Source organism: Notothenia rossii (assembly GCF_949606895.1).
Source record: "Notothenia rossii genome assembly, chromosome: 10".
Classification (NCBI taxonomy): Eukaryota; Metazoa; Chordata; class Actinopteri; order Perciformes; family Nototheniidae; genus Notothenia; species Notothenia rossii.
Window position 1 is genome coordinate 10,851,591 of NC_136908.1, and position 11,734 is coordinate 10,863,324.

The 11,734-nt window shown below is 41.8% G+C and overlaps 2 protein-coding genes across 2 annotated transcripts; both read left to right on the forward strand.

Moving 5' to 3' along the window:
• The first annotated feature begins 3,102 nt into the window (after positions 1-3,102).
• On the forward strand, positions 3,103-8,987 carry LOC307021163 (homeobox protein Hox-A10-like). The gene is made up of 2 exons (XM_079653013.1): positions 3,103-4,156; positions 5,367-8,987. Exons 1-2 carry the CDS (start codon positions 3,310-3,312, stop codon positions 5,639-5,641), a joined length of 1,122 nt encoding a protein of 373 aa, XP_079509139.1. The 5' UTR covers positions 3,103-3,309; the 3' UTR covers positions 5,642-8,987.
• Positions 7,861-11,704, forward strand: hoxa9a (homeobox A9a). The gene is made up of 2 exons (XM_079653017.1): positions 7,861-10,551; positions 10,915-11,704. Exons 1-2 carry the CDS (start codon positions 9,999-10,001, stop codon positions 11,157-11,159), a joined length of 798 nt encoding a protein of 265 aa, XP_079509143.1. The 5' UTR covers positions 7,861-9,998; the 3' UTR covers positions 11,160-11,704.
• The last annotated feature ends 30 nt before the right edge of the window (positions 11,705-11,734 follow it).

Genomic DNA, 11,734 nt, shown 5'->3' on the forward strand with positions numbered 1-11,734 from the left:
GCAAGCAGGTAAACGTATTTGTCACCCTTAAACAGCTTAAACAGTTTGCTCCGTTAGGGAAACCTTTTTATATGTTCATCCCTTAGAAAAATATTCTTGCATACGAAGTTAGTTTAAATTAGGAGCCGTTTGTATTTAGTTTCCACATTTCTGGTGCTCACTGGGCCGTGCCGTGGAGAAAGTCTTCCTGGGGGCCCTAATAAGGCAACACATATGTGCCATGCCTTCTGCTGCATGTGCTATTCATTTAGCTGAGCTTGAGCTTTTTAATGGTTGAAGTATAGCATGGCCGGCATGTACCTGGAGAGGTCTGCAACTAACAGTCTAACCACAAATGTTTTGGATTTGGGGAGAGGACTGCCTTAATTATTAATAATAATAATAATACAAAAGTGATACAGTTGGTACGTTAACGGCACAGCAGTAAGCATCTGGTGCTGGCTACAAAACAAATGAATAAATTGTTGAAATCATTCTCAAGCTAATGCAGCTCATCTTAAATCAGAGCATTTCTCTTGTATTGCTCCTTCCTCTTCAAAGGTTCCGCTAACAACATTTAGCGTCCTCCCAAATCACATTATTCCCTCTACGTGCCAAGTATATGAAAAGTGCTTTTAACAGAAACGATTTGATTATGATAAGGCAGCAATCGCGTCTCCTTTTCCTTCCTGTCATTGATACAGAGCTGAGGCTATTCGGTGTCAGTGCGAGTGGCTATTCTAAACCTTGATGCGTGCGGACCTAGTCTCGTTCTCCTTTGTCTCTCGTGAAAAATAAATGCTTCCGCTGGATGTAATAAAACGCCGCATTATTGTTCATAACTGCACTCGGGACGAACATGATACAACTCAAACGGCCTCTCCGGCCACTATTATATGGGCCGGATCAAAGCCAGTGGTCAGAGTAAACTGTGTTGAGGATATAATAGCCGGGCAGCTGTGAAAATGAAGATTTAATAGCTACAATTAATAACTGTAACACGAAGATATCGATAGGCCCCCCTACCAGTACAACACCATGAAGTGAATGCAGGCCAACATAATGTAACATGGGCACACATAATTAATGGGTGTATTTAGTTTCCTTAGTGGCTCATATGTCCTACAAGCAACAGGACACTGCAGGACGAGAAAACATGCTGCTTTAAACCTAGTTATGTTAGTTAGTTTGTAGTAGGTTAACATTGTATTGGTTTTTTAAAATGTTTCTGGGGGATTTTGCTATACAGGCACAAACGTTTGGCGCACGGCCTTTCTTGTTAAAGCTCCCCACTGAACATACTAATTACATTATATATTTCTACAGCATATCACTCTGCTTTAAAATAAAGCATTGTATTATGTTTCGTATACACATAAATAACCTTCAATCATGTTATAGTAATTTAAATAATTTGAAGTATGTGAGATTTGAGCAGGAGCGATTGACAAATGTCCACCATCGACGCGCTAAAAACCTAAGCCAGTGTACATCAGTGAGCTGTCATTGACGGAGCGTTTGAAAACCTAAATGGGCTCAATTTATGAATTTCCCCTCAATCTTTCTCATTTCAGTACAACAGGCTGGATACGAACCCAGGGGGTTAGCGGCCACCTGGGCCTGGTAATGGCAAAGCTGGCCGAGATTAACTTCAACCTGGAGAGAGAATAGAGTGCACATGGCCAAGGACACTAGGAGATGGAAGGAGAGTTTTATTGTGGCTCTTATTGCCCCAAATTGGACCGACAGGATGACTTGTATGTCTGCTTTCCTTTCGCACATTGTGCCTGCTCCCCGTACAACACCGCGATCAATACGTTGAGAGTTTAACAAGTAAAATGCTTATACTGTGCTCATTTTAGATTGTTTTTAATTGAACATGTTGTAGGCTGCCGCAGTATTTATTTGCATTTCTTATAATCATCTTTGTGCAGACAGCCTTTGAACGAAAGTGATTGTTTTACCTTTTCTGTCCCATGCGTAATGACTTTGGGTGCAGATAAACTCATTTCCATATCCGAAATGACTGAAAACACACATAAATACAACCATTATTAATGCAAATTTTGTTAACAAATAGTTTTATAAAAAAATACCTCTTTGTTTTATTTTGAGACATTAAATAACTAATATTCAACCAGAGAGAAAAAGTAACGAGGTCTAATAAAAACGTTACTGTGTATAGATTTTAAATGATATTTTAATAAATAGATGTTTACAATGTGAAGAAACTCCTTTAACATTTAGGAAACTATCTGTTTTGTAAACCTTTTTTTCGTCAAATTATTTTAGTTCTTGATCACAAAGATTTGGTTTGACGTTGTTTACGCACGGGCATAGCGTTCCTCATCTTAATGAATTACACATAAATAAATATAAGTCCAACATTTTAAATCAAAAAGTGTTATGTTTGATGTAAAGGGGATTTTTTTTTGATGGATTACAACAAGGCAGTTCAAGGATGTACATTTGATATTGAATCATTCCGAGTCCTCTTGTGTCTAACAAAACATAAACGAACATCTAAAGAGAAGAACAAAGAATGTCTGATATTACTCTTCTTTTCTTCAGACTACATTAACACCTTTGCTTTTAGTGCGGAAGAGCAGGCTGTCCTAAGGCCAGAGGATGCACCATATAAAACAGCTTTTTGCCAAGTCATTTAGCTAAAGGCGAATTCTACCTACAGTTAAAACATTTTATTACCTTTAAGTCCCATTGCTTTGTTGTCGTTTGTGGCTTCTGCAGTGCCATACTTGATTTGCAATCTTAGGGCCATATCTACCTCATGTAAGGAAGTATTTTTTTAGAGCTTTTTTAACAAAAGGAGATGGTAATATTATTATAATGTTGTGTTCCACGACTCCTACTTGAGGTAAATTAAATCTGAAACGCTGATACTGCGTTGCACCTATTTCAGCTGTGTGGTACATTTTGATTTGAATATAGGACAGGAGCAATCAGCTTCAGACATCAGTCAGTGATTTTTTGATGGGATTTCAAAACTTGTTTAAAGAATGTATTAAAGAAATGCATGTTTCCCCCCCCCCCCCCCCCCCCTTTACAGCTATGCAGTTGTTAAACTTTGCATCATGTTGGACCTCGCCCCCGGTAATGGTGGTGCATTAAGGCGAGGTGAGGGAAAACACTGATTGCTCTGCTGCCTCCTTTCTCTGCCTCAGCTCCAAGATAGATATCGCTCCGGCAGCTACGTAGCCTCTGAGTGGGAGGGACTGCCCATCTTCCAGCATTTCCATTGGTTTTACATTCTGCACGGCAGAAAGGGGGGTGCCTCTAATCATATCCTATCCAGCATGTTTTGCACAAGAAATGTCAGCCAGAAAGGGCTATCTTCTTCCTTCGCCAAAATACACCACAATAATGTCATGTTCGGACAGCCCGTCAGGAAATGCGTTTTTAGTGGATTCTCTGATCAGTGGCCGCAATGAAAGCGCCGGAGGTCACTATGGGAGCGCGGTGTGCGTGCCTCACAGCACTGCTACCGAAGTGCCTTACGGACTACACAACTATGGATACTTCCCAGGTATGGGTAAGCGAAGCGAAGTGGGTCCTCCAAACATGGTTTCCGCCTCTGGCCCGTACATGCCCAGCATGGAGATGTGGATGGACGCGCAGAGGTCATGTCGAATGGACCAAGAGCACCCGGTGGGTCCCCAGGTCGCGCCCTGCTCATTCCCGCAGAATATTAAGGAGGAGAGCACCTACTGCCTGTATGAGCAGCCAAAGTGTCCTAAAGCCTCCACCGCGGAAGATCTCACTTATTCGAGGTTAACAACAGCTGGCCTAGGTTCGAGTTCTTGTACAGTTACCGATGGCGGCGGCGGGGGCTCAGTGCCTGTGCCGGGCTACTTCCGCTTGTCTCAGACGCACGCACATTCTCATAAACTTTACAACACTAACGGCCCCCAGCCGAACCCTTCCCATTCTCATTTTGGCCTACACCCCATTGCTCCCGCTCGCTTCAACACGCCACCAACCTCGACTTCTGCTCCAGCCACGGCGCAGGAGGGGAGGAACACCGAAGAGCCCGTGTCCTCGGGAAAAGCAGACCTGCAGCCTCACGCGGCACCGGGAAGCGACGAGGCACGCGAGTCCTCGGAGGCAGAAGCCTCCTCAGCCGACGAGACAGAAGAGCATGACAAAGAGGCCACCAAAGGTAATCACAGTTCATCATAGGTGTGGCCCTGTTCTGTTGTTTTGTTTGCATACAGCGCAGGTAGAGAGAGGCTTTTTTTAAAGGCACCTGTGAAGTTCTATTTCACTGGTTAGACTTGCAGTGATGCATCAACTCACGTTCATGGTAACTCTGCATGTATTTATAGTCACCAAGTCTTTGTTCTCTAAGTTGTAGTGGTATCAATATGATGTATATACGTATGTGTATGAATAAACCCAGAAAGATTATGCGTAAAATTGAAAAAACAAGTTAAAGGGCTAAGCTTAGTTTGTTTCGATTAAAAAGCCCAACAGAGGTATTAACGATTTTATGATAATTTGTCTCAATACATACATGCATAACATATAGGTTTTACATGTATATCAATTACAATTTACCTAAACTGAACCAGTATTTCGTTTGAGTACTGCGTAAAATGCAGGCTAGTCAGTCGTTATATTCATGTACAGGCCATTTGATATTGTCTGTGCCATAATGCCTTTTTAATATTTCACTTTCTCTGTCACAAAACACTCTTTTTAAATGAACGATTTGTGTAAAATACTACTTTCAAACATGTGCAATATGATTAATCTAACAAAGCAACCATACTTTACGCGTAAACTACACTTATACACTCATAGAGACACACACATAAAGGACGCAAATGTTACGCTATTGTGTGTGTGTGTGTGTGTGTGTGTGTGTGTGTGTGTGTGTGTGTGTGTGTGTATGTGTGTGTGTGTGTGTGTGTGTGTGTGTGTGTGTGTGTGTGTGTGTGTGTGTGTGTGTGTGTGTGTGTGTGTGTGTGTGTGTGTGTGTGTGTGTGTGTGTGTGTGTGTGTGTGTGTGTGTGTGCGTATAACACAACCATAAACACAAACACAGATTCACAGATTCACACAATAGCTTTATTGGTATGCCAAGCAATTTATAAAACGATTTCCATATTATCTATTATATGCAGGTGTCACACACGCAGGCTCTATATCGTTTCACTCACACACACACACACACACACACACACAGACACACACACACACACACACACACTCACACACACACACACACACACACACACACACACACACACACACACACACACACACACACACACACACACACACACACACACACACACACACACACACACACACACACAGTCCCCCATGTTGCAGTGCGTAAAACCATGTATCTGCCATTTTCTTTAGGAGACGCAAAAATTCATAGCACGGCCAACTGGCTGACAGCAAAAAGTGGCAGGAAGAAACGCTGTCCATACACCAAGCATCAGACTCTGGAGCTGGAGAAGGAGTTCCTCTTCAACATGTACCTGACCCGAGAGCGCCGCCTAGAGATCAGTAAAGGCGTCCACCTGACGGACAGACAGGTTAAAATCTGGTTCCAGAACCGCAGGATGAAACTGAAGAAAATGACGCGGGAAAACAGGATCCGGGAGCTCACATCCAACTACGGATTTTCATGATGAACAAGGTGATCAAATTTAAATAGAAGATGTTTGGTGAAATCAATGATACCCTCCCTCCTCCAGCACCCCCACACCCTTCCTCGCCACTCTGTCCACCTAAGACTAATTTCACTGTGAGGTACTACTTTCTTTTATTTCCAGACACGCTTAAAGTCGATGCATCGTCCTCTGTGCGTTATATTGAGAATAAGAAATTTTGGGGGAAAATTGAATGTAGAGTTTTATTTGATTGCTTTCTGATATTGTGTTTTTGTATCATCTACCTGTTTCTGTCCCTTCTGTCGTATGGTTGGATAGTGTCGTCAGTGGAGTTAAATTAACGCAATTTAAAAACATTGTGCACTTGAAGGTGGCTTAAATGTTCCACTTTTTCCCAAACTGCTGGCAAATACTCGTAAATGTATTCAAACAAATATGAATTTGTTTTTATTTTAATTTGAATTGCATGATATTACATTTTCCTATACATTTATTTTGTAGTTATTCAATCACTCTGGAATATAACACCCATGTACCACAAGGGAAGAAGAAGAATTCACCTGTGATCATTAGATGTAGTCCACCATGGTATAGGCCTATTCTATGTACGAGCTAAATGTATGAGTCGGATCTTTAATCACGTTGAGGACGTTTACACGAAAAAGGTGTGCAAAGTGAAATAGGAATGTTTCTATTGTATATTTCTGTGTACATATTGTGTTTTTTGTGTAATGCTTAATAAATTATCAGCTCGCAGAGAAGAGTAGCTGCCTGTATTTTTGTATTTATATCTCTAAAGGCAAAGTCTACAGAAGCAGAAAAAACCTCCTGTTTGAAATGCAAAACCCCAAATAACTTGGCCTCCATCAATGGGGACACACTGTGTGAACCAGCTGACAAATGTAGATGCTAATGTAATGGCCATCGGAAATAATTAAGATATTAGGCTATAAGCCGTCTAGCTGCATGCTCAGCCGGCTATTGTAGAGTTTTATGACTGGCTGGTATATGAGGTTTCTCCCTCTCCTCTAAGAGCTGCTTCAGTCGTGGGAGAGCCTTTCAGACGGAGAGGAGGCCTGGCTCTCAGCTAGAAATCTTAACTGTAGCCTACTCATACAATGGATAAAACATAACCTGCGGCTTTAATTTGGGAATACTGGGATTAACCTTTCTAGGATCGGGTAAGTCCATTTATCATTGGGAATGTGTTCATTTTTAGCCTTGTTGCACCGGCTTTACGATAGTGTTTACAAACAGATGTACTTTCTTAATGCAGACGATGTTTTGGACACTTGATGACGGGACCGACGAACACGGTGCATTATGAATTGGCTGATTGTGTTTCACTTGAGGCCCGGATCGACTGTCGAGTGGTTTAGGTAGTTTCATGTTGTTGGGGTCCATTTCTAACTCTGCAACATGAAACTGTCTTAATTGCCCCAGTTCCACTCTTCGAAACCAAAAGGAAAGCAAATCAGGGACATACAGATGATCGGGTTTGATGAAAATTGTGGAGAAGTATTTTGGAATCATGTTCTAAACCCCACTAGTTTATAAACCGGGGAGTGGTGACTGGCTGTTGTGTATGTTCTTAACCTGTCTCCTGTAATGTTTTCCTTAGACTTCTTTACTTGGGTTTCGTCGTTAAAATAAGCCTATGCGGCCATGTGTGCTGGATTTAAAATGTGATCAAAGCTGAACTGCAGTATGCGTCGTGGATTTGGGATTAAGGGTAAAGCCGTGAGTGTTTTCCGTGAGTAGTAGTGACGCAGACACGCCAGACAAGGCCTCGGTTACGACCACTGCAGTGGAGGGGAAGGGGAAGGTGAATGGGGCAACAGCGACCTCCGTGGGCAGTGAGACCGGATGCTTCCGCTGCGCAATAGTATCTCAGACAAAAGGAGGGGAAGGGCTTTATGGCGATATTTAGATCCGCCAGACAGGCTGTTATCTCCAGAGGCAAAAGAAGTGAATAGCCCCTGTGGTAAACTGGGTGAAAAAACACCCTGATTTAGGTTTACAGCCTGGGAGCCATTGGCGTATTTTCCTCCTCTGAAGGTGTTTGTCTATTCTAAGTTTTAGTGCACAAATAGGCGCACAGCCGCTCCTCCCCCCCCCCCCCTCGGGTTGTTTGATGTCTGTTTGCCAAATAAAGTGCAAGTACCACAGAGGTGATAGCTTGCAACCAGTATGCACATTATGGACAGCTTGTGCGTATTTTTTCGTCTTTTAAATAGTAAGAACACAGTGGAAACAATTCCTGCATGAGAATTGCCTGTGGCCTTGTGGGGTGTTGGCCCAGCTCTCCGTTTATTTTGATGGTAATAAATAAATAAAAATGCAGCGTAATATGCGAGAACTCAAGGTTTTGCTCTGAAGACGTGATCTGCGATTTTGGGAAAGGTTTAGGATAATGTGGATAATAATACGCACACAGTTAAACCCTTTTGGGAATATCCACATTAAGATGAAGTTAAGAATGCATTTTCTCTAAAATAAAATCAATCTCAGTATATTGTTAATTTTATATTATTTCAATCTGTAATCCATTTATTATCAGCTAAACTATTAAGAACTCCAACAAATATAAAGCTAGATTTGTTTTTGTATGTTAACGCCTCTAGTGCGCAATTGGCTCATTGTTTAATAACATTAATTGAATTTGTCTGTTAAATTTTACAAGCTCAATATTTACAACATGCATTTTAAATGTGCTGTTGTCTCCTGGTGTTCACCACCACTGCTCGCACCATTTGATTTTAAAAGGAGAAAACCACAAGCACCACATTACACATATTTTTAGCTCTATTTAAGTGTAACGTTACACCGAGGCACTGGCTGCTCCCAGTCATCAGAGTTAATTTGTTGAGGGTGATGATGAGGGCGAGATATAGGCCCATACAAGTGATAACGGCAGTGTAAATAATAAACGGGTTTAACGGAGGGTTAAGCAGGGAGGAACCGGGAACCACCAGTAATAGTACTAGGAACTTATTTCATAAATATTCGGCCATCGTGAATCAACTCAGTGGATCAATAACACAAATACTGCATATTTTGTTCATCTTTGTTTATCTATTTTTAATATCTTTATACATTTGAATTTTATTATTTTCACAACTTGTTTCAATATATGATCTATATTTTATATTTAACCCTAACCCAAATATTACTTTACATTATATAAAATGCAATTATTTAATATCCAGTAACTGTTTTATTTGGTATATAGGTATAGTTTAACATCGTAATTACTGCCAAACTAATACCTGCAACTAACAAGACACATTTTGTAACTGAACTATTTCTGCTCAATTTTCATCTTATTCACATTTTCCCAAATAAAATTTCATTCATTTTTAAAGTAGTAATCTCGTGTTTGTTTTCTTTTGACTATTGGAAATGTAGTGCTGCAATATCTTCGTAAAACTACATATGCTGTAATGTGAATCATTACTTGTTGATAGCCTGCACATTTACAGTGATGTGGAAATATCTTGTCTAAATCACAAAATGTGGTTATTGTTAAAAAAATACATCATATATGCATTATGCTTAAATGCGTCTAAAGTGTGTAAATTAGTATAGGCCCCAAAAAAACTACATTGTTTAAGTAAATGTGAGAGGGAAAATATGTATTTTAGACTTATTTTAGATGACCTGCATAACTTGTTGGTGTTTGGCAGTTTTGTCCGTAAAATGTGTTAAATGCAAAATGCAGAACAAGGCCATTGGAAGATGTCTGCATCTGATACAGCCGAATAAAATGAATGCACTTTGTAAAGTTATTTGCGATAAAGGCGCTCTTTCAGCCTTGAGCTGCTTAGTTTCTTTAATATAGTGGTGGTTGAAACGTGTTTAGGTGAGCAGCAATAGTAGGGTGCTTACGTGTCCTATAAAGTACCTCGTAAAATCAGGCCTCTAAAAACATACTGTATCTTTTTGTGCAACCAAGAAGGGATTTTAACAGCAGAAGCAGGTTAGGATACTGTAGCATTTATTTTACTCATCACTTCTTTTTTATTTTCTGTTTTACAGAAAACAGATCCAACGTATGAATTCATAATTCTTAGCTTTAAAACTAGAGGTTGTTATAGGAGAGCGGGTGAGTATTTAATGACCAAAGGGATTGATTTATCCTTTATTGTTCAGCCTTTATGATCACGTGTGACTGCTACCCAATGGCGTGGCAGCTTGTCTCCCCATTACTAGCCCACTGTAGTTCTCTGTGGGGCCAAGTTGCTACTTGATTTCTTCACATTGTTATTTTGTGAGGCTGGCTTTACTGCGTGTGAATGTGTGTGTGGTGTGTGTGTGCGCGTTTTACTTTTTGCATGTATCTGTTGTATGACTGCGTACATGTAATTTCTCTGCCATGTCGACATCCGGAACACTAACTAGTTACTACGTCGATTCCCTCATTCTGCCCGAGAGCGAGGAGCTCTCTGTTCCGAGATACCCCTCCGGTCCTGGGCTCCAGCACTCCAGGCATCCCGCCTCCATCAGCGACCACAGCGAGCTCGGGACCTGCACTTTCCCGTCGAAACCTCCGGTATTCGGGCCATCATGGAGCCACGTACCGGCTCAGTTCCCGGGCAGTGTTTCCTCTATGTACCATCACCACTACGGGCATCATCAAGGCCCGGTCGGTGCAGATACAGATAGCCGCTATCAGTCATGGCTGCTGGAGCCTATGTCCGGTTCCCTGCCCATGGCCGGATTACCGACGACCCATCACTACGGAATCAAACCGGAGGGTCTAGGGGCGCGAGCTGACGGCGCGCTGCCTGGCTCTCACACGGCGCTGCTGCTCTCTGATTACGCCAACGGAACCGTAGCAACGGCATCACCGGGGGAAAAGGACGCACTGTCCGTCCACGCAGGGGACACGAGCGGAGAAGCTGAAGAGAAACCAGGCCTGGATCCAAGTAAGTCGCTGCAGAGTCCCCAATGTTTATAGTCTACTATTTATACCACATTTAGCTGTGAGGATTGGGTGCGTGATGGGGGTGCGCGTCTGAACAGATGCCATTCTGAACGTGCCATTTCCTTATGGGGACTGTTAATGGCCCAGCTCCCATTGCTATAAGGTAACCTTTCGCAGCTTTTAAAGTGGCCGTGTGTTGAGAGAAATAGTTTTATTTGGTGTAGCTTTGGTGTAGCCATTTTCTTCTCATCTTAGAGTTTTTTTCTTTTTCTGAGTCCAATTATGAGTAATGTTTGTTTTCGAATTGGGTTACTCAGCACCGAGGCCTCACACAAATTTCGCCCCCCCCCCTCACTTTTTCCAGATAACCCTGTGGCCAACTGGCTCCACGCGAGTGCCACGAGAAAAAAACGCTGTCCGTACACCAAGTACCAGATCCTGGAGCTGGAGAAAGAATTCCTCTTTAACGCCTACCTGACCAGGGACCGTAGGTATGAGGTGGCGAGGCAGTTAAACCTCACCGAGAGACAGGTTAAAATCTGGTTCCAGAACCGCAGGATGAAGATGAAGAAGTTTAATAAAGAGGGCGCACCGAAAGGGATTGACTGAACCTTTAGACATTTGGCTGTTGGCGAGCTTTGTGCTTGGAAGCTCTTAACTCTGCTGGACCTTGTTTTTAAACTTCATTGTCTTATTGTTCTATATAACAGAAGCTATTAGGCTTAATTGTCCTGTAAAAAAAGCATGTTGGGCTTTAGTTTGATGCGACTACCTTTATATTGCACAATTTTAACGGTGCCCACTCGTTTTGTATTTGTTCTTTTATTATTTTGATTTTAATTAATACCTCGTTAAAGTGTATTAGTTGGCCTGGTCCATGTGCTCGTTTGTGTATGGATGTTTAGCTGCGTGTTCCGGTTCTTAGCTATATTTGTTGTCCATCTCAGAGTCACCTGAGCGTAGTTTGTAAAAATGTATTAATTTTATTGTTGTTTCTCCCTTACTGCTTAGAACTATGACTGATGACCCTGAGTTTGAATCTACATTGGCGCCGTATTACAGACTGGTTGCATTTTGAAGTAGGTGGTGAATAGACCTCAGAAACCTCTTGAAGATGCTAAAATACTAAATTAAAAGATGTTATGGAAGCTAAATCACACGACACGATTGACTACCTATGTCTT